Source organism: Bombus vancouverensis, chromosome 6, assembly GCF_051014615.1.
Source record: "Bombus vancouverensis nearcticus chromosome 6, iyBomVanc1_principal, whole genome shotgun sequence".
In the NCBI taxonomy this organism is placed as follows: Eukaryota; Metazoa; Arthropoda; class Insecta; order Hymenoptera; family Apidae; genus Bombus; species Bombus vancouverensis.
The window spans coordinates 7111294-7134300 of record NC_134916.1 but is presented as its reverse complement, the minus strand read 5'-3'; the positions used below and the strand labels follow the sequence as shown (position 1 = coordinate 7134300).

The window sequence follows — 23007 nt, the reverse complement described above, 5'->3', positions numbered from 1 at the left end:
GCCTTATTATTTTTCTTTTTCTTTCTTTCTATTTTCTATTTTTTTTTCTCTCCAATGTTATAACCTGAATTGAGGGAGCAGCGAACTCTTGGATTTCTCAAAGAGTTCTATGTAAACACATGCGAATAAACTCAAAGATTGAACTACAAAAGTTTAACAATACTGACAGATTGGATCGAAACCTATGATGGCTCTGTTTAAACAACAGCAGCCGTTGCAGTCTTTAGGCACTATTCTTCGCCCCCTTACTTCAGCTGTCCCTTATCAACCATCGTTCACTCTAACATTGCTCGATAACGATTTGGTGGCTGTTTCCAAACCGCAGCAGGGATCGCAGTATCTTGGTCCAACATCACCTCATCCCCGGATGTACTGTGGATTCAATATACCAATCTCTGGTAAGTTTCTGTAGAATGTAACCACTTCAAAATTGATCTAATATTCGTATAGTCTATATATATATAAAAATCATACAGCAAGACTATGTTTATAACATTTCCATATCATCTTTTTACCAGTTTTCTTGAAAATATCTTTAATTTGAAATCACGCTGATTCTAAAATTACAAAAAGGATATAAAGTAAATGCATGTTGTTAATTATAGATGCCGGCAATCGCAACATATCCTCACAAGGTTTAGTTTCTGGTAATAAGATGGAAACCCAAAGTGTCATAGTGAGCAAACCATACTCGGTTTCAACAACTTCTACTACGTCGACTTATCGAGGAATTGGTCATTCAATAACACGTCTTGCAGAATCAGAAAAAGGTGAAAATCAAGTAGGGAATAATCATGCTCAGTTTTATGGTATGTTATCATTGATTTCTTTAATAATTTCCGAAAAACTTTTTTTAATATACATAGATTGTTTTCAATATGGGATTTATAATATATAACAATAACAACATGTGTATTTCGAATGGGAACTATTAAAGGTTTCTTCTATCCCTTTTCAGTAACCAATGTAAAGTCTGATCAGGAAAGAAAAGATACCGTCAATATTCTTCTGCCTACTACGAATGACAAACATAAACAGCCATCTACTCCACATACTCCCCATACACCACTCAGTAACCATGGTAGTACTGAAATTTCCACAAATAAATCATATTCCATGGATGAAACACAGCTTAATGATATAGGCCCAAGTAAGGGTCCTTTTATGCTTGCTCCAACTCCAGCACAGCTTGGCCGAGCACCGTTACAAAGGAGACAATCAATGGGTACAATTTTATCGATCCCATAATATTTCTACCGTAACAATAATCTATTTAAATGATGGTATAAATATCAATTCTTTTTAATAATGAAATTGAATTTGCAAGTTTTAAAAATAGAGTTTTTGTATATTTTCTTTCTGTTCTTTCATAGCAATGCCTCCCACATCAACTGCAGGAGACCATGGGCCTCTGGTGTCTCAACATTGCGACAATCGTCCACAAACGAACACATCTCAAGCGACAGAGCAAATACAGCAACAACAAAATTTTTCAGAATCTCATGCTTCCCCGTCACCATCTACTAAAAAGGGTTCTTTCTTCAAGAAAAATGTCGAAGATGGAATGGACCGGTATGTCAAATTAACAGTTGCTTGAATTTTTTTATAATTATGTCACTTGTTTATATCTATGACAAGTAAATATGAGAAAATACAATTGATTACAGAGTTCTCGAGCAAGTGAATTTCCAAGAAAAATTTTCGTCCTTACCAGAATTTAAACCAGAAGATATACAAAGTCCAAGTGCAATCAGTATCAATACAGCGGGTTCCTGTGGTCATGGTTCAGTAGTAACGTCTGGCTTACATGCTTCAAATTTACAGTCGTCAATGCAAATACAAAGTTATCGAAAAAAATCTGCACAAGCACCTCATAGGCCCACAAGTAATTATTTTATTAATATGATATCATAATGTGACACCACAAAAGAACATTTTTATCTTTCAAATTTTTATTGTTAATTTAATAAAAGTATCTTTTGAAATAGTGAATGAGGACGACATCGAATCAGATACGTCAATATCTGCTACTCCAAAATCAACTTCCAGTGTCAAATTGACAGGAAACACGTTCTTTGGTCCAGATTTCAATGTTGATGCATATAGAACTAACACCGATCTAGTGGGAGATGTTGATGCTAGCTCTCCTAGGACACCAAAAACGCCTGGAGGAGGTGCTGGAAACTCTGTAGGAATTGGCAGGAGCGAAAATGACCGGGGTCATAGGAAAGTACTAGAGCAACGTCGTCACCTTGTAATGCAATTATTTCAAGAACACGGTTACTTTCCTTCAACGCAAGCTACTACAACTTTTCAAGCAAAACATTCAGATATATTTCCTAATAAGACAAGTTTGCAATTAAAGATTAGAGAGGTCAGGCAAAAATTAAAAGCTAACTCAACACCTATGAGTGCTAACAGTCTAGTGAGTCCACTACCTGTCTCTGAACCTTCACCTAACATAACTGGTAATTATTTCATATTTTTTTTTATTCTTGAATATAATAATTGTAAGAGATGATGTATGTTATAAAATTTACGACCATTTCCATAGGACCATTGACTGCTCCCCCTACGTCGATGGGAGCTCCACATATACTGCCTGTAAGCAGTAGTGGTAGCTAGCGCCCACGTGCCAACTGTGATACTATGCATCCACTTACTCCACAGCATGAGTACATCATTATTCATTGAAAGAAGGAAAGTTTTTATCGAAAAAATTGTTGATGTACAAGTTTTAGCGAGTTGTAAAGTGCTGCAAGGCTTTAGTGCAATTCGAACTTTGATGTAACCTGGTGCAGGTAACTTAGACAGGCATATCAAGGTGAGTTTGATGTACACATATCAGTAAAATCTTCTTATTGTATATAAAACTGAAGAAATATTGAGTCGACTGTTTCTCAAGATTACTAATGTTGACTTAAATGCGTGTTCGAGTATCTGTGTTCCATTGGAATAATAACATGTAAAATTGTAAAATGTTGGTGTGATAAAGAATCTACTGTATTTTAGCAACGATATAACGTTCATTAGAAAGTTAAAAGCTCAACTTACAGGCTTAATCATATTATCCTGTTTAATAATGAAACGAGGAAGGAATAATAGAATCACATAAAATAACTGTTTCGAAATATGTAATTCGAAAAAAAAGAGCTTTCTTCTATCAGAAGAAAAGACAATACTCTTCTGTATTCTAAATCTAAAGATGAAATGGTAATATAGAAGTGAAGAAATTATTTTACTACATTATAAAATCACAACTCATAGTTGTACAGTACCAAACGTACATAACCGATATTTGTACATCGAAACACCTTGCAAGGATTATGGAAGGCCTAAGCCATTGTTAAACATTGTTAAAAATACTATGAGATCCAAGTAGAAAGAAAGAAGGAGTATGCATGATATAGAAAATGAAGTTTCGCGTGAGTGTAGGATGTGTGTGGGTGTTTTTGTGAGAAAGAGGAAGAGAAAAACGTAATCAGAGAGTATTAGAATTAATGAAGCATTATAAGATGAAATCAGAGTTTATATACTTTAGTTATACTTTATATATGATATAGATGAAAAAGAAAACTATAGAAAAAAGAAAGAACTGCGATAAACATTGCACAAAATTTATGTAATGCAGTCTGCAGATATGTTTATTTTACTTGTAAATACTATGGCATGACTTGGAGTGGAAGATATCTGGAGAGTTTAAAGTATCTATGATGCTGTGTCTGACAATTTTAAGACGGAAGCATTCTTTTGGTGATTCATAGATTATTATAATGGAGATAAAAATCGTGCCATTGTGCGGCGACAAACAAGGGAATGCATGCGTAATAAAAAGTCCCTTAATAATAAAGAATTAATTGTTAGACCCCATTTGATAGGTAATATGTAATATGTTTACAATATTCTCGAAAGTACTTATCTACTGTTTTTAGAACTCTGCTTAAATTCAACGCGTTTGATTTACGTTTTATAAGCATTTTAAAGTCAATCTGCTTTTTTCTTTACTTCTTTTCTCTTTTTTCCTTTTGGCCAATTTAGATGTAAGCGGTTTTATGAAGGCCGTATTTTTTTCTGTTTTTTTTTTTCTTTTTTTTTTTCTTTTTTTTGGCCATGACAAGTTATTTGCTTTTATCTTTAGCATGCCCTAATTAAATGCGTATATGATTTAATGGAAAATATAATTGCAAATAGATAAAATTTAATACTAATATCAAGCACCAAGCTAAGAAAAAAGGTGCCGAGGAGGTTTATTGAATATGTTGTTGCAATTCAAATTTTGTTACTACGCTTTTAACAGAAATCGTTGTTCATTATGAAAATTATATATATATACATATTTCGTTTATTTTAGCGCATTTTATCGGTCAAATGTATTTTTACGTTATAGAGAAATGTTCACACCTTTAGAGGAAACGCGTTGAATTTCAACAGAAATTGTTGAATTTGGCTGTAAAATAGATTATGTAATTAGTGATATGTTTATAAAAAAAAAGCGCACCTTGAAAGGTTTAAAAGTCTCGCGCCACGGCACGCATATTGTAGTTAGGATAGGAACAATGTCTATTCTACATATTTTGTAAATAGGAAAAATATACAATATACTGAATATATATATATTATATAAAAATTAGGATACATCCGAAACGGTAGAGTAGAGCATTGTAATTTGTAGAATAATAATTATAATGAAAACGCAGGCAGGATTAGGATAAAACAAAAAAAGAAAAGATTTATAGATTGTGGGCCTTCAGATATGAACTGTTGCGCACGGAATGGTCCCCCAACCCTTCTCCAAAGTTAACCCTTTCCTAAAGTGTTAGGATATTATTATTTGTGTACACACACGCGCCCGTGCGCGCGCACGAAATTACATTACTCTCTTACCATTTCTTGATTATTGTTTTTTTATAGAGCGTTAAACACACTGGTGGCAAGCGATTACCGAAGAGAAGAGACACTTGAAATCTGCATTGGTCACTCCTGTGAACAATACTTTGAAAAAGTTTTGATTTCTTTTTAAGATGAAGTTTCTTCTCTCTGTCTGTCTGTCTCTGTCTGTCTGTCTTTCTCTCTCTCTCTCTATCTCTATCTCCTTAAAAGTATATTTATTGTGTAAAAAATGTAATTTAGCGATGATATTTACACATTTATTAGACGGCTTTATTAGAAATCATATATTCCGTGTTCATATCACATCTTTTAAACAATGTTACTCTTCTTATTTACCGCGTCACTTTTATCAGAATTAGTACTCAGAGAAAAATTTTAAAGTCGTTTATAATAGCACAAATTATCTCAAATTCAATATCTTTTAACGTTCGTTTTATAAATACTACATTATTTAATCAAAAGTAATATTTTAGGTATAATAGCTTTACCTTTTTTTTAAAAATATCTTTGTTTTAAAAGTTGTGGTTTTCACGATATTTTATATGAATCATGTAATCTAATTTATAATTTACACAAATGAAAGTGATAAAATATTTCTCACGTTACGGATATTTAAAAAAAGAAGGAACATTTTAATATATCTGGCTTTTTCTGGAATGATCGCATTGTTTTCTGAATAACTTCTTCTTGTATACAGGAATGGACGTTAACAGAGATTGAGTGTCTCTAAGTACTTGCCCCTTTCAAAGAATTTAAATGAAATATTATATTTTGTACTTGTGTAAACTAGTGAACTATCTTTCCAGTATTGATAAGATTTTGAAGTTACTTTTCATATTTTCTTCCCCTTTCCTTCTTTTCTCTCTTTTTTTGTTAAAAAATATTGGTGATGAAATATGTTCCGTGATTTAGCAGCCATACATGTGACTGTGATTTAGGAAAACAGAAGTAAAGTAAAGTGGCGGCTACTCTACTGGCATTTTCTTCACCACATTATATCTATCTTCCCAATTCCTCCCTCTAAATACTTTCTCTAACATTGTGTAAAATGAATGCACTTGAACAAATCCTATGTACCTACTTCCTCATTTTGTTTTCCTCTCTTTTTTTATTACTCTCATTACTTGTAATAATGTATTTTTATTATGTTCTAAGTTGCTATTCATCTATTATAGTCATTCTATTATTTCTTGTTTAATTCTGAAATATTTTTAAATCTGTTATATGGTATATAATATCAGTCACGGAATAACGTTATGAAACATAATACCGAACATAGGAAAAATAATAAATGATACACATAGAAGCAATTAAAATGGCTCTGTGTAGAAAGCATACCATGAATCTTTGTTATGTACAGCATCGATGCACTGTACTGAGGAAAATACATACCATGTACGTGCGTAGGTAATAAAATGTAATCATATGGAAAAAAAAAGGAGAAAATATTAAAGACATAGTGAAATATTTGACAATTTGCAAGTGCAAACATATACACGATACATATGCATATGTGTATATATATATATATATATATATATGCATATATACATATATATAAAACTCATTATAGGAACAATTGGCTGAGGCATTAAAATCTGTCCGAATCTGCGTATTGCCGTTTGCAAATAGCAGACATATAAAATTCTAAAAATATTCTTCTTAGTACTTTCGATACGACCGTACGTTTAAAAATTAATTTTCAACTCTAATCGGCGAAATACAGGAACTAAGCTATCTTCTTAAAAATATCTTAACGAAAAAATAACGTTATCAGCACCATATTATAAATTATACATTATGATACTCGAGATATAAATATTGCATTTTCAAAATCATAAAATCGCACGAATGAAATTCTGTAACATATTTAATACATGTATAATTATATGTGTAATTGATTTTCTCTCTGAATTGATCTCTCTCTCTCTCTCTCTCTCTGTCTCTCTTTTCGTTTCTTAGTTTTAAATTAAAAATATTCCCAGATTTTTCAAATATGCAGAAAATATTGGTAAATAGATATTTTTCTGCTACAGTAGATCAAATTATATCTTTTATCAATTTTTAAGTAATTATCAATTTATATCTTTTATCACCTAATTACTTTTGAAAATTGTATAAAGGAGGAAAATGAAAATACATAAATGAATGTTAAAAATGAAAATAGCAATTTTATAAGTTTCAAGAATGCATTCAAATTGATTTATGATTGAAATTATGAAAGAAATGTTGAATAATTCTAAGTAACAAACAAATAACAAAATTTTAAATAAGTTATATTACATCAACTATAGGGAACAGTTGCATTATGCATATTTATGCATATTTATACATATGGTGTTTTGAATATTAATTATACTTAAATTTGATCAATTCCTATATTTAACAATACTAAATAGTATTTGAAAATTGCAAGAATCGACAACGAATACCATTATCAATTTACCGTTTGTATCTATTTCATTAATTTACAGAAGAATAAAGAAAGTAAAATGCGCTTGTTATGTAAAGAGTGTGTAAAAAGTAAGCGTAAGAGCCATCATAATGGGATTCCACGCGTTTGGATCGGCGGAGATTTTTAAAAAAAAAGTTCGTGCAAAATTCACCTTGAGCTTGAAATTCAAAGTCAAATTTTATTATTGCATCATATTCTACTCATCACGAGGATCAAACGTCTTAACAATCAACGAGCATCAATATGTATATACGTATATATATAAAACTGATCTTATTTATAATATATTTACGTTTCATAGTCAAATACACGATAAATGGCATCTACCGTCGCACGCAGGTATCTTTCTTTCTTTCTTCCTTTTCGAATCTGCATAATAGCCGTGCTAACTTTCGTATGGCCATCACTTTAACGCGTTGTTTAAACAGCACCGGACTCGCATTTCTACTTTTCGGCCAAGTCTCTCCCTAAGATTACGCCTTGATTCTAGACGATATTCGATTCGATATTTCAATTCATCCTTCAATGGATATAATCCGTTCACCTGAACTGATCCACTGAATTGATCCAATCGTAAGAAATGACGACGACCTGGAACTTCTGAACCGCAGTCATCTCTCGTTATTCTTTGCCGATTGTCGATCTGTTGTTTCAAATGTGCTAAAGAATAATTGACAGCGGCTTCGTCAATAGCGCGCTATGTAAACTCTGCCTGATCGCAAGATGCAAATATATTATGAGTAATATCAGTTTTATATAGGATGTACCGAAGATCGTGGTACAGAGTATCACGCGCAAAGTTACAATTTTTCATACGAGGCTTCGTTTTCGAGAAAATCAGCTACGAAGCTGCATATACTTCATTCTCGTTGCTTTTCAAGTGCACACGATGAAATTTCATAGTTGGGTTTTCTCGGAAACGTAGCCTTGTATCAACACTCACCATTCTACATTTTCGATTTACCTTTGCATGGTGAAACTCCGCCTCTCGACTTCTACCACGATTTTCGGTACACAATGTATATACATACACGCGTACATATGTGGAATTAATAATAAAACTTTAATAATCTTCTCGAAGAGAACAACCGAGTGCGACTCGTGGTTCCCTCGAGGCGTTTGATCCTCGTGACGAGTAGAATACGATGAAATAGAAAAAAAATAATCTTGAACCTCAACGTTAGGGTTCAATTCTGTAGGAATTTTTTTTTTCCGAATCTCCACCGTTCCAAAAGTGTGGAATGCCGCTATGGTATTTTCCAAACTTACCTTTTGCACATCCTATACAAATTGTTTCAAAACGTAAATTTAAATCGAACAAAATTCCACAATATTTTATGTTTCATATCTCTAATGAATTTTTACGCAAGAAATTATTTCTTTCAATTCTCAATAGGATCGTGTATACTAAAAGATATACATAAGATTCGTGAATTGTAAATATATGAAGAAAGAGTATGCAAACGATGTGGACGCGATTGGCAGATTTTAACTCCGATGCCCTTATACGAGAACCACGTACGTGTTGGACCAAATTTGCCAGTATGGCCACATTTTGCGTTACAAATATGTTACATTTCCTGAAGAACGATATGGACGATATGAGACGTTAGTATAAGAAGAAAGTAAGACAGAATTTGCAGTGTAACAGAATTTGCGACGGACATGTATTTACGTGGCGGCGAGCTTTTGAAAAGATATACACACGTCTTTGACGAGAATATCCTTTAAAAAGATACGTATGTATATTGTATATACGCGTATTTAACACTAAAGGAATAACGAATCAGCGCGAACAACAGTTGTTTGCCATTCCTTTTTCTTCTTTTGATCATTTAACGAATTATGGTATCCATAATAGTTTCGAAAGAATTACGTGAATAAACGATATCATTTTTCTAGAATTATGAATAGCTCATTGACAACAGCGTTGAATAATTAAGAAACGAAATTTCCTATTTTCACTTCACTACAAAATTGTCCAACTTGTCTATAATCTGTATAATGTCCTGTTTACAAGAATAAAGGAAATTGAAATCGGGCATAGTACGCAAGAACTAATAGCTACCGTGAAACTTCAGAAAGCACAGTCGTTTGTATCGTCTCGTTAACGAATCGGTTAATGTTATTATTTTCATAAACGAGTATAATTATTTGCAAATTCTTCACTTTCTAAAGACGAACGCTTCCCCGTGTTTCATTTAAAATGATAGTTTGTTCTTAAGAAGAATAGTAAAACACGGACAAATTTTCTTTTTTTTTCCTTTTTCTTTCTTTCTTTTTTAACATGGTCGTTTCGTGGAAACTGTTTATTCATTTTTTTCCAAGATAATCTAACATGAATATCACTTATGAAAAGGTAGTAATAAAGGGATCCATGACCTTCGACACGATTCATTTTTAGCGCAAGAGAAGATATAAAGATGTCTTTAAATCTAGGAATATTTATTACTTATGCGTAACATATTGTGCAATGTTACATCGTTCTAAGGTGTAGAAAAAATGTCATTTATATATTCATGGCATTCATGCTTCTTCGAAGAATTCGTAAGTTCATTTTGGCGATGATATTTGCAAATATGTATTGCTGTATTTAAAGCAACCGAGACTGAATCTCATTTTGTTCAGCGATACAAACCGAATTACGAATCGACGATATAACGTTCACTGTCTGCGGTATCCTCTATTAACCGTACAACAACAACACGAATAAACATAAACACTGGCTTTTTATACACGTAAAGCGTTTTGTATTTGCTTTCCGTACGTACATCTGAGAAAACTTGAAGAAAAGTCGACTAGCATCGCAAACAGTTATATTATAACACACCCCGTAAATAATGTAATGTTTTCTGCCAATATATTTGGTCAATCAGTAATATACTCTCTTTTATTTCTATTATATAATTGTTGGCGTAGTAGATATCTTTCTACTTGAAATTTTCTATCCTCTTTTCATAAAATTCTGAACCATGTAACGATAACTTCCTTCGCTTTAAACTTAAGTGTCAGAAAAATCGCGTTATTTATGGGACGATCGACCTACAATGTCAAAGTGTAAAATATTTTTATCGGACATGAAAATCTGCCGTATTTGTTTCGAAAACGAAAAGTGAACGCAAATGGCAAAAAAAGAAGAAAAAGAGCAACGTCGATGTGCAGTCTGACATTGTATTGCCGAAAAATTATATATCGTGCTTAAATGAACAGAATTTGTTTCTTTGCACGCAGCAGCATTGATAGACTGTATTCTACTCTCTTGCTTTTAAGGGCTTTGCATAAAAACGCGTTAACAACTAAGATTATAGTAGGGTTAAACATCGATAGAGAACATTTGATTTCTTACAGGATTAGTACCGTCAAAAAGAGAGAAAAAAGAAAAAGAAAAAAGGAAGAAAAAAGGGAGAAGAAAAAGTGACTCATGCGTGAGACTTAGATTTAGATTTATTATAACTTTAATACGAGTTGTAAGATAATGTATACCAATGCTATAATATTTATATCGTCACTATAAATATTATATAATAGGTATGATATTATTGTTGTATAAAAGAAAAAGAGATTAAAAAAAGACGAAGGAAGAAAGAACGAGAGAACACTTGCAGCTAATACAGGAAATAATCTGTCTAATCCAATAGGATGAAATCCTTCATTAACACGAAAGAACTTAAGAATTGGCTTTTTCCTTCTTCGAGTAAATTTGAACATTATAACGCAAAAGATATTTTTCGATCAAAGAAGACAGATACCGTTCCAACGTTTACACGGAAATATACACTTTTCTCGGGGAAATGTTATTTAAGGGCCTCTGTACATTACTATTGCTAACATCATCATATATGTAAAGAAAGAGTAAGCATATAAGAAAAGAAAAAAAAAAAAAAAAAGAAAGAAGAATCTTAGCAGGTTACCGATTACAAATTTTCAGAAAGCAGATAAATAAGATAAATAATTATTCGCAAGAAATATTCTTCACGAAATATATATATTAAAGAATCATATATATTATATACCGATGTCTAATTAATAATTAAAACTATCGAACAAGTGTTATTAAATAAAATGTTGTAATCTGTGTTGACAATCGCCGACATTCTGAGCCTGAAATACAACCATTGAACAGGTGTACATCGTCATGCCTTGAAGATACTTAAATAAAATGTTTTAGTCATGCATCACGAGATGATAAAGATAAAGAAAGGGAGGAAAGTGGTAAAAGTTGTGTATAAAAATTGTCAGACTGAAATCATGTGCAAAAATCGCTGATTCTCGGCAAGTAGACAGCCCGTGATTTGCAAAAGTTTATGCGATCACAGTGTCGAACAGTGTCATGAGAACGACGTTTAGCGAGAATTATTGTAAAATTGCAAACCGAATAATGGATATGATGCGGTGATCGTTTGATAATCGTTTGCCTGTATTTTATTAGTAACTCGAGATTGAAAGTTCGACAATGTTTAAACGATTGTAAACGAAGCGTGGATTTTTAATCTGTATATAGACGATATGATTTTTGCTCCGAGGACGTGTTATTACCGGTGAGAAGAAATGGATATATAAACTGAATTATACGTTGTTAGAGAATTATGTGGGAGAAATATTTAGCAGCTTTCAGATGTACAGATCTTCGATAAAAATGCGTACAATCACAAGTATATTAAAACTTATCAAAGACACTATCGATAAGTTGTGTTTAGTTCATTTTTTCAACGACAGATTAAACGCTAAATATATACATATATGCCAAACGTGTCGTCACGATTTAGTCATTCGTTTTGTATATAATGCACGTAACATAAAACTGGAGTATAAATAAATACGACGGAATATATACGTGATGCGTATTGAATTTTCTGTTACTAATTTCACAGGATAATTACACATCTAAAAGTAACAATAAGAGAATGTAAACGTCGCATTTAAAATTATTTCCTCGACAACGTAAGTTTGAGCATATAATGGCAATGTTATTAATCAATACACTGAAATGTACATCATACCTTGTACACATAAGTAAGTACTTGCATATGTCGACAAAATGTTCCGTTTTTCTCCTTAAGTTGTTCACATTTGCTACATAATATATATATATATTACGTAGCAAATATATATTATATATATATATTAAGTATATATTATATAATATATATATATGTAAGATTTTAAGTAATATAAATGGATCGTAAATTTTATATTTTATTTCTTCCTCCATATACTTACAAAAATTATGCATGAAGGTGCATACAATTGTATGACAATTTTATTTCAAATCGATTTCCGTTTCAATATTAATGTTTTTTATCGTCACCCTTACTATTAGAGAAACAATAGTGTCCTTTTGAAATAATAATATACGTTTGCTTAAAGTACAAGTTACAATTTATTTACATATCTCGATAAGAAATCTAAACATCTTTAAACTATAAAAGTCCTACAACCCTTCTTCTAGTTGTATCATTTTATATATTTTTCAAATATCTTAAACTCGTAGAACTAACGCGAGGAATGTCTTGCAACGATTTCACATCGTTTCTTATAATGCATAGATGGTTTAACATGAATCTCAGAAGATAATTATATATGTACATATACATACATATACAATATATAAATATATATAAAATTAATAATCATTGGATAGGGTAATTATTTACAAAGGGGTATTACCGCCCACCGATTTCGATGACCTTGAGATATGTTGTCAAAATCATTATTCTGAGCAACTTTACCTTGCACATATTACCGTTGCTCAACCTTAGTTTCCGATATATTCAAAAAAAAGCTTAAACTAATTTTAATTTTTACTTCACTCTGATGTAAACGACCGCATCTTTATACAACTCCCCCTAAACTTAACTCGCTGATGATAATCATCCTTAATGTAAACAGAAAAAGACAAATCGATGGGTGGTAACTTGGTGAAGACTAATATCCTCGCGCTGGCACGACTTAATTTTTATTTCGTTCAATTTTGTAAGTATATCGTAAATTCAACTATTGTTTATGTGTATGTACTACCAAACTTGCTTTTGTGTATAACTCTAGAACTAAGAGCATGCGTGATTATCACTAGGTTGCATGTGAAGCATATATATAGGTACATACATATATTATATATATTATTAGTTATTACATATATATATATGCCGGAGTCAGGTTGGCACTTTGGGGCGTTCTATGAACCTTTACTTACCTTACCGTCGCGGATGTGGTTAGTATTTATCAGTGCGAATATGGGCACTACAAGAGGCTATGAGTAACGGCAATAGGATGTCCGAGATGATGGTGACAACGAATCCAGGTTCGATAACAAATCCACGGTCCACGGGATGACCAGTATCAGCGTGACTTACTCGACAATTCGCTCAACGACTAACTAACTAAAAACTCTCTCAATCCAGATGAACCTACCCTTATATACTCCTGTCCCCACTTCTCGGGTCAATCCTTGTTTTTAAGGAGAGTCATAAAATCATTCCGTACCTCTGTCAGGTACGCGGCCCTCCCGTGACCGTGGCTACGTCTGGTGACCCGTTATGTCACCTTAGACCTGAACCCATCGTCGTAACGCCAGGTTGGAACATTAAAAGTTGTTTTCCTTATTTTTATTGCTTAAACATTAAAATCTTGACTATGGTGATGGGAGGTTTTTCCCAGCATTCCCGACGGAAAGTCCCGCTGTCCGTCCATCTCCGACATATATATATATGTAATATCGTAAATATAATATTATAATGATGATTTATTTACAATGAATGGATTGTACAGATGTTGATTAATCACGATAACGTATTATGGTCTAAACAACGCAATAGTTAATTTGTAACTCTCGTCACAAGGGATCCAACGCTCGCTCTCTCTCTCTCTCTCTCTCTCTCTCTCTCTCTCTCTCTCTCTCTTACACGGACCACACTCTCACGACAACGCTGGTGTCACGTAAACTTGAGGGTTGGATAATGAAATAAAATAGCTGAGTCGTAACATAACTATTAATTTTGTTTTAGTTAAACTTTATTACGAATTCAGCAATCACAACGGAATACACACTGAATTGACATAAATCACAATTCATTCCAACCACGTTATGCAAAACTTAGTTACACTGATTCGTTAAGTACGCGACTGTTATAAGGGTAGAGACCGGTAAAGATATGTTGACTACTCTAAGGATACAGAATAAATGAAGTTTTACTGACGATACTGTCTGAGGAAAGCTAGGGGTGGGTGTGCCTAAGGACACGGGACTATCGGATTTGTAGATGACAATTTTGGTTAAGGAAGTGAAGGCAGTAGACACCGTCTCCGATTGGATAATAAGACGGTTGGTGGACCAGGAAGGGTTTTAGCCGCCCTCGTGAGAAAGTTGCTAACGGAACATACCAGACGTGAGGAAAACCAACCTTCCATGTTAACCTGTAGTAAACAATAAACGTAAAAGGAAATCTGAGACAAGAGATACTCGCTTGGTCCGAAGGACCTTAACTATGAAAATTCCAAGACCCCTGGTGGGTACTTAAAACTATTGAAGGTACGCGCCAAGGATGTGCAGACATCTGGGTGCCATTGTATGCATTTTGCCGGTCCTATACGACGATCTGTCTGCGGCACTGCATTGTACTATCCCAAGAAACTCGAACTTAAATATATGATGGACCAAGCGTATGCCCTCCCCCTTTTTTTGGTATTACATATATATGTCGGAGATGGAAGGACAGAGGGATTTCCCGTCCGGAATGTTGGGAGAACCTCAATACCCTAGTCCAGACTTTTACTATAGCTGCACTTAAGTGATAAAAATAAGAAATAGTTTTAATGTTCCAATCTGACTTTATGACGATGGGTTCGGGCTCGAAGTGACATAGCGGGTCACTAGACGTAGCCATGGTCACGGGAGGGACGTGTACCTGACAGAGGTATGAAATGATTATATGGCTCTCCTTAAAAACAAAGATTAACCCGAGAAGCGGGGACAGGAGAATATAAGGGCAGCCTCTTTTGGATTAAGAGAGTTAGAGTTAGAGTGTTAGAGTCGTTGGACGAATTGCCGATTGAGTGATCCGAATCGAGTAGTACGTTAGTACTTGTCCTCCCGTGGATCGTGGATTCGTTATCGAACCTGAATTTGTTGTCACCATCATCTCGAACATCCTATCGCCATTACTCATAGCCTCTTGTAGTGCCCACATTCGTACTGATAAATATTAGCTACATTCGCGACGGTAAAGTAAGTAAAGGTTCATAGAACGCCCCAAAATGCCAACCTGACTCCGACATATATATTATATTATATTATTATATTATATATATGTCGGAGATGAAAGGATCGAAGCCTCCCCTTTGGAACTTCGAGATAACCCCCTAACATTGTAATCTAGAGTCTACTATAGCTGTAATTAAACAATTGTAGTTATTCAATCCGATTGTAATTGTTCGAGATTAGTGACAGTGAGCTTTGGCTCGAGGCGATAGTCTGTCGCCCAACGTAGTTGTCACGTAAAATAATAAAATAAAAAAGTAATTTGAGGTGAAAAATAAAAAAAGAAAACTTTATTTTTTTTCTAACATCAATACACTTTACAATCTACTTCCGAACTCTAGGCGTGACTTTCTAAGACTGACTCTTATGATTTTACTTTCGATCGGATCCGATTACTTTCTTTTGTCATCCCTCAACATCCCCACCGTCCATGCATTTGCTAGGCGTCCGCGATCGTTGCCACGTGCTCTTTCTTCTAGAACCTTCGGTGGAAGGACCGTTGGGATGTTGATGGTTCATTAGGCACTTCAGCGATATACATTGTCGCCGAGTGCCGCCACATCTTTATCTCTATCGTCAGTCCGTCGGATTTGAAGTATGCCGGTCGTGACATAGCCGCGGTCACGGGATGAACGCTTTATCTAACAAAGGCATGGAGTAATTCTATAGCTCTCCTTAAAAAGGAAATAGCTGCAACATTCGACAGTAAACATTCCAACGGTCTCTGTCCCGTAGCTCGTCACATGCAAACTCTATTCTTCGAGTAAGATGATTGCCAGATGTCGATGCGTCCCCGTAGTACATGTTCAGCTAGCCTAAGGGTCCGTTATAAGTCTCAAGATTTAGCTAACTAAAGTCCTTCAAACAGACAAACAGTCTTTGTCCCAACTACGAGAAAATAGAGGAGACCTATTTTTCAACGAACGACGTCTCCCACTAGCAACTTTCCCTCCAGGGCGGCTAGCATCCTTTTCTAACTACCGATATGGAGATTGACCAATTAGCAGCAGCGTCAATTTTCCTTACTTTCCGAACGAAGGCTATCCTCGACGAATCCGATGATCTCGTGTCCTTAGATACACCCCATCATAGTTTTCCTCTGTGGCATCGTCGGGACGGAACCTTACGATCAGTGAATATTACACGTCCGACTTAGATTTTGTGAGCATGTTCATCTATCATCCCGTTGACCGCGGATTCGTTATTGAACCTAGGGTCATTGTCATTGGTTTCTCGAGTATCTAATTACCACGGTTACTTGTCCAATTCTATAATAATCGTATTTGCACTATTAAATGTCTTCTCTATTGCATAACGACAATGTGTAATCCAAACGAAGTTTCGTTTCACGCCCCTAACTCTAATTCTAATGTAAACCCGACATATATATATGTAAAACAAAAGTAAGAAAATTCTTCAACCAATCAAAACAATTCTTAACCAATAGGTTCATTGTTACTGTTCATATCAAAATAAATAATTTACTTTATTTTAACATTGAATTTATTATGCTTGTTTTATTTAACAATCATCGAAGAAAGAATGAAACCTCGAAATTTGCAACTTAAGCATTCATCATTTTGCCAATTTTCGACATAAATTATTTATTTCAGTACGTACGTTAAAGATAGGCCTATTGATTAAAGAATCTTCTTGATTTTTTTGTTTTAGTCTATCTAAAGTTCCAATCACCTACGCCAGTGAGATACTGCCTCTAAATGCTCATTTATTGTGAGTAAGATAAAACCAAGAGGCAATTAATTAAAACTGTATACAAAATGATTATGTATGAGGAAGAAGTAACCAAGTAAACTACGAAAAAAAGTTGCAGCGTTGGACTAAATCTTCAACTTAAAGAATTCATAGGATAATACCCCCTTAAAAGTAGATAGTGATAAAAATACTTTTGCGTATATCACTGAAACTAAGGCCGAGCGACGATAACATGTATAGGGAAAAGCTATTCAGGATTATGTCCCCGACAACATATTTCAAGGTCGCCGAAATCGGTCGGAAGTGCCCTTTCTTAAATAATTACAGATAATAGATTTAACTTTTATTTATGAACACATTGTTAGTATAATGTACTCAAATGTCATTTGCGATAGTACCGAAAATATAACAAAATAAATAAATTTTATGATATATATTAGATCAGCTACTAATCTTTTTATACATTTCCATAATATGAATTAGTGCTTTACCTTATTTAATTCTTCCGCAGTAAAACGCAATACTGTAGAAATAGCGTTTAGCATATGACGTTTACTAGAAACATCGCTTGTAGTTAAATAATTTATAAAAACATTTTTCAAATATTCAAGATTTGCACCTTCCCTAGACTTGCAAGCTTCGAGCCTAAAAATCGAATAATATAATCAAATGAGAACGTATCTTTCTTCCAATTTTTCAATACATGCATCACTTTGAAATTTACCTCGCAATCTGAGCTTGCAAAGCTTTTATATTTTCTTTCTGTTTCTCCTTTATATATATAACTTCTCTTTGTTTTTCCCGTAATGTTGCTTCTAACTCTAAAACTTTTTTTCTAGATGCTGATACTTGCACCTCTTTTCTTGCTAACTCTTGACTGTAATGCAATATTGGAGGACTGTCATTTGTTAATAATCCAGTTACTAAATCGGTAATAGGCTCTGTTCCACTTTCACATTTTGATGTATTTAGCTTCCTTTCTGCAGTATTTTCCTTTTTGGGTAATAATGCGTGAAAAGATGTTTTTAAAGTTAAAATTTCTTTATCCTTTTCTTCGATGAGAGCCATCGATCGTTCTCGTTGACGTAATAATTGTTGCTCTAACGTAGATATTTTATTACGAAATTCATTGTCCTTTTGTAATAACAAATGTCTCAATTTTCCATGTTCTTCTTGAGATAACTGTAAAAATAACCAATTGTTGTTTATACCACAGTATAAATATAGTTATATAAATATAGTTATATAAATATAGTTGAATATAGTTGATTTAATTTGTCACCGAGTGATCAAAGAAAAGAAAAAAATTTGCCTTTTCCTGATGCTCCAATTTTAATTTCAATTCCCTTTCCTTATTCACAATTTCGTTATTTAAAACACGTATTCGTTCTTCTAGATTATTATTATGTGCTTTCAAAATATGTAATTGCGTTTTGCTATTTTTATCATAAGATGATGCAATATTTTGACTCTGAATATTATACGATATGTTTCCAACATTACTATACTTCATTTGCTGTTTACAATCTTCGAATTCTTGTAACAAAGTTTCATACTTTTCTTTATAATCAATAACTTGTTGTTTATCATATAAATCTAAGCAATGTAGTAATGCTGAAAACCAAATTTGCTAATAATTATACAATGTATTATTCATATAAGAGAAAAGTATTTTTAATTAACTAACATTTAACATGTGCTGATTCGCTTTTTTTATTATCTAAATCTAACAATTTGGTATACAGGTTTTTTATTCTAGAAATGATCTCTTCAGGTTCATTATTTAATGTAATATACTCATGTTCAGAGTCTTGTAAATTAATTAGTTGGTCTTTCAGTTTCTGTATGGCTTGTTGATCTTGCTGTCTGAGTCTATCATATCCTCCAACAATTTCTGAAAGTTCAGCTAGTCTTGCTTCTAGACCAGCTACTCTTGCTTCATGAGTCATTGCTAATGCTCTAGCTTGTTGTTCTGCAGCAGCAGCTCTTTTTTGTTCCTGCAAAGTTAATTAGCCATTCTCATGCCTACAGTAGACAAAACAATCTCATACAAATAGATATATATTTTTTTAAATTACTTCATGTATCGCATTTAAATGTTGTTTCTTCATTAGAGCCATTTCAGATTGGAGTGATAGTAGAATCGGGGGTGTTTCTTTAGCTGCTTCTTCTGCTTGTTTAAGCTTATTTCTAGCTATTTCTAATTCAGCTTCAAGTATTTTACATTGTGTCTTATGTGCAAACTGACTTTTTACTTGTGCTTCAAGTTGTTCTTTGTTTCGTCGTTCATCATGTAATAATTTTTGTAGTTCTCTAAAAAATAAAGAGAAATTTTAACAAAATTTCTCTTAAAACTACAAATTCTACGTATATTTTTCATATCTTACTACGTACTTTATCATTTTTGCATGATCAGCTTGCTCTCTTTCCCTTTCGTGACGTTCCATAATTAATTTACATTTCACATGCTCGATTTCAGAGTAATTCGTAGTTTGCACTTTGTTTAATTTTTCTTTCAAATCCTTGATTATTTTTTCACACTGTAAATATTTTATATTTAACAAAAAGAATATAAATGAATATATATTGATATGAATATAAATATGTATACATATACACATATAGTGTAAGCTCACTTCGTCTCGTTCGTTTCTCAACTGCTTCTTATCCTGTTGAAAACTTGCTTCCATTTTAGATTTTTCTGCCGAAAGAGTAGCTAAAGAATTCATCAACGTATCTAGCCGATTTTTTAATTTTCCTACTGTTTCTGTATACGCAATATCCGTTTGAACTTCGCGCGACTGAAAAATGAATACATACATTTATTTAAAAATAGTCGCTATACTACTATTGGTAGCAATCATATTGGAACTTTTATATTATTATACTTGTCGCGAATGAATTAATTCATCATTTCCAGTATTTGTAGTATCAGATTTTTGAGACTGCACATTCTTTGTATTTTCCACCTTTTTTGTTTGTGGAGGAGCGTCAGATTTATCTAAAATATAATTATCTATTATTATTGAATCGCTAATAATATTTTAAAAAATTCATAAGTTAACAATGATAGATATGTACCTTTTTCATTTTCTACAATTATTGACTTTTTATCCATTTTTTCCTCGTTCTCCATTGTGTCTCAATAAGAGATTAATAAATTAATAATTAAATATTTCAGTTCAAACAAGTATAGTAAACAAAGTTAATGTTCCGAATCTTTTAAACGATCTTTTATTCTGGATGACACATACGTTTACACCTTTATATGATAACATTTATCGCTGAAATAAAAACGGTTGTTATAGGTTTATTATAAAATAAAAACCTGTAATAATTTTTATATATGTAGATATAAAAATATAAGTAATTTTTATGCATGAGTTAATGTATTATCTGCAATAATAAGTATTTTCAATATAATAAAAACTCTCGAAAAAAAATTGTAATTACATAGCATATTTGATGCTGTTGATGATGTTCAAAACATTTAAATGTGACATAAAAATTAAAAATGTTAATGTAATGCAAAATGATACCCGTATAATAATTCCGTATATAATAATACATATGTATTTGCATTTATTTTCAATTTCTCATATTTGTACACGCTGACTGAATTACATACTATATAAAACTATTATCTTAATTACATAGAAATGTGCGTAAGTTTATTATTATAATACAATATTTGAAAATCACTTTCTTTATTTTAACATAAGGTACCTCGCTTTGTCACTTACCCTGATGATATCAAAATCTTTTCTAGACATACTATTTGTTTTTCTTACAACGATGTATCCGACTATTTTTAACGTCAAGCATTTTATAACGAAGTTATAGTTTGATCAAATCGAAGAAACGATCTTCTAATAATATATGGAATCCTATATGACGAATAACATTTATGAAACGTATTATAAACAATATTTGTAACAGTATTTCGCTTAAAGACAAATTATCTGCACATCTCTTCAGCTGATTCTATCTATATTATATTTGTTAATATGACAACAATATGCATTATATAAATTTGTAAAGATTTTACCTATCAAAATTATATAAAAAACTCAAATAATTAAAATAAACAAATATATATATATATTTGCAATGTGTATATCAGACAACATTCTTAAAAGAAGTATTGTATTTATATCACCACATTAAAAATTACATTTATAAAATTATATAGAAATTAATTGGGTTCAAATTATGTCACTCAAGAACAATGTTTATTAAATATAGAAAGGGAATGAATTTATCATAGAAACTGTTAAATGACAGAGAAACATATCTATATATAAATAGAGGGAAAAAATTAGAAAAATATATAAAATTATGTATTTAATAACATTTATTGTATGTTTAATTAATATTCATATATTTTCATTTTGATTTTCCATCAATATTCATTGTGTATCATTACATTGGTTTGATTTGTTAAGTTTAAGCGGAGATTCTATTTCTAATGTTACAGGTCCACTGTTTTTTATATTAACTTCCATCATTGCTCCAAATTTACCATCTGTAGAAAGTATTTGATAGAATGAATGTATTACTTTTCTGAACAAACATCTAATAACGATTTGATAGAAGTTCATTTTATTTTCATTCTATTCAAATGCAATAAACAACATATCTTCATATGAAGTTAATAGCTTATAGTTATTGATTATTTACCTTTAATTAATTCTGGTTTATAATTTTTACCAAGTTCAATAAGAAAATTATTATAAAATGATTCAGCTGTTTGGGCAGGCATGGCTTTATGAAAATCTAATCTATTTCCTTTCAGGGTATGGTACAATGTAAACTGACTAATACATAATATTTCATATTCTTTATCCATAACATTTTTACTCCATTTTTTATTATTATCATCATCAAACATTTTAATATTCAGTATTTTTTTTACTCTAAGAAAAATAAGATTTTATTTTATATTTTACACTGAGCTAGATTATTTTGTTCAAAATATGTATTATAATAATATTATATATTACATATATTTCATATCTTCTATTGTGTCATCTCCTTTTATACCAATTAAAATGCAGAGACCATTTCCAATACTATTAATAATTTCACCATTAACTGAAAAATTATTTCATAGTAGTATCAATAGAGAATAAATTGAGTATATATAATGATAATAGCGAAAAACGTTTTATACGTTCTAATGAAATTAAATTGAAATAAATGCTAATGCATCACTTTATGACTTTATATTTTATAGAAAATTATACTGTTCAATACATCTTACATGTATTATTATGTACATATGCATCTCATGAATTAGAAAGGAGAAACTGTGTTCTGACCATGTTTTATTCAATTTAATACAATATATAATACATATATAATTTTTATTTTATAGACATATGGTAACATTTAACATTTCTTTTTGATTCTTGTTTCTTAAAAGACGACAAGTTAGTTATTACAACAAAACATATATAACCTATTCATTACCTGAAACACTAGCTTTTGTCACACGTTGTATTACTGCTTTCATGTTCAAAGTTGAGACTAACGTTATTTTTTACACCGTTGAAATTATTGTTATTAGTACTAATATACATATATCCACGTAAATCCTTTACAGTTAAATATTTCTTGAAGGAAATACGCTACTATCATCGCTAGTAATGCTCTATGAATGAACCAATAGAAAAGCAGAGATAATCAGAAA

The 23007-nt window shown here is 32.1% G+C and overlaps 2 protein-coding genes across 7 annotated transcripts in view; one reads left to right on the top strand and one right to left on the bottom strand.

Moving 5' to 3' along the window:
* Positions 1-10224, top strand: part of cic (Putative transcription factor capicua) — a 44429-nt gene extending 34205 nt beyond the window's left edge. For 3 of the 4 annotated variants that reach the window (XM_076619282.1, XM_033336545.2, XM_033336546.2), the window contains exons 16-22: positions 170-398; positions 606-809; positions 959-1225; positions 1374-1572; positions 1668-1885; positions 1989-2468; positions 2555-10224. In XM_076619282.1, coding sequence (XP_076475397.1) covers positions 170-398; positions 606-809; positions 959-1225; positions 1374-1572; positions 1668-1885; positions 1989-2468; positions 2555-2625 — 1668 coding nt within the window. In that variant the 3' untranslated portion in view covers positions 2626-10224. The remainder of the gene's footprint in view (positions 1-169; positions 399-605; positions 810-958; positions 1226-1373; positions 1573-1667; positions 1886-1988; positions 2469-2554) is intronic. The other variant, XM_033336547.2, reaches the window with a different exon arrangement.
* On the bottom strand, positions 236-22975 carry GCC88 (GRIP and coiled-coil domain containing 88 kDa). 3 transcript variants are annotated; one of them, XM_076619284.1, is made up of 11 exons: positions 22788-22975; positions 20397-20599; positions 20204-20316; positions 19952-20116; positions 19710-19855; positions 19394-19628; positions 19003-19312; positions 18628-18929; positions 18040-18497; positions 17807-17960; positions 236-372 (listed from the first exon to the last, which is right to left on the bottom strand). In XM_076619284.1, exons 2-11 carry the CDS (start codon positions 20449-20451, stop codon positions 358-360), a joined length of 1953 nt encoding a protein of 650 aa, XP_076475399.1. In that variant the 5' UTR covers positions 20452-20599; positions 22788-22975; the 3' UTR covers positions 236-357. The 3 variants fall into 3 exon arrangements, with proteins under 3 accessions (XP_076475399.1, XP_076475398.1, XP_033192220.1); XM_076619283.1 differs by lacking the exon at positions 236-372 and adding an exon at positions 10092-16870; XM_033336329.2 differs by lacking the exons at positions 236-372; positions 17807-17960; positions 18040-18497; ... (5 more) ...; positions 20204-20316; positions 20397-20599 and adding exons at positions 21652-21840; positions 21996-22231; positions 22319-22409.
* Between the last annotated feature and the right edge of the window lie 32 nt (positions 22976-23007).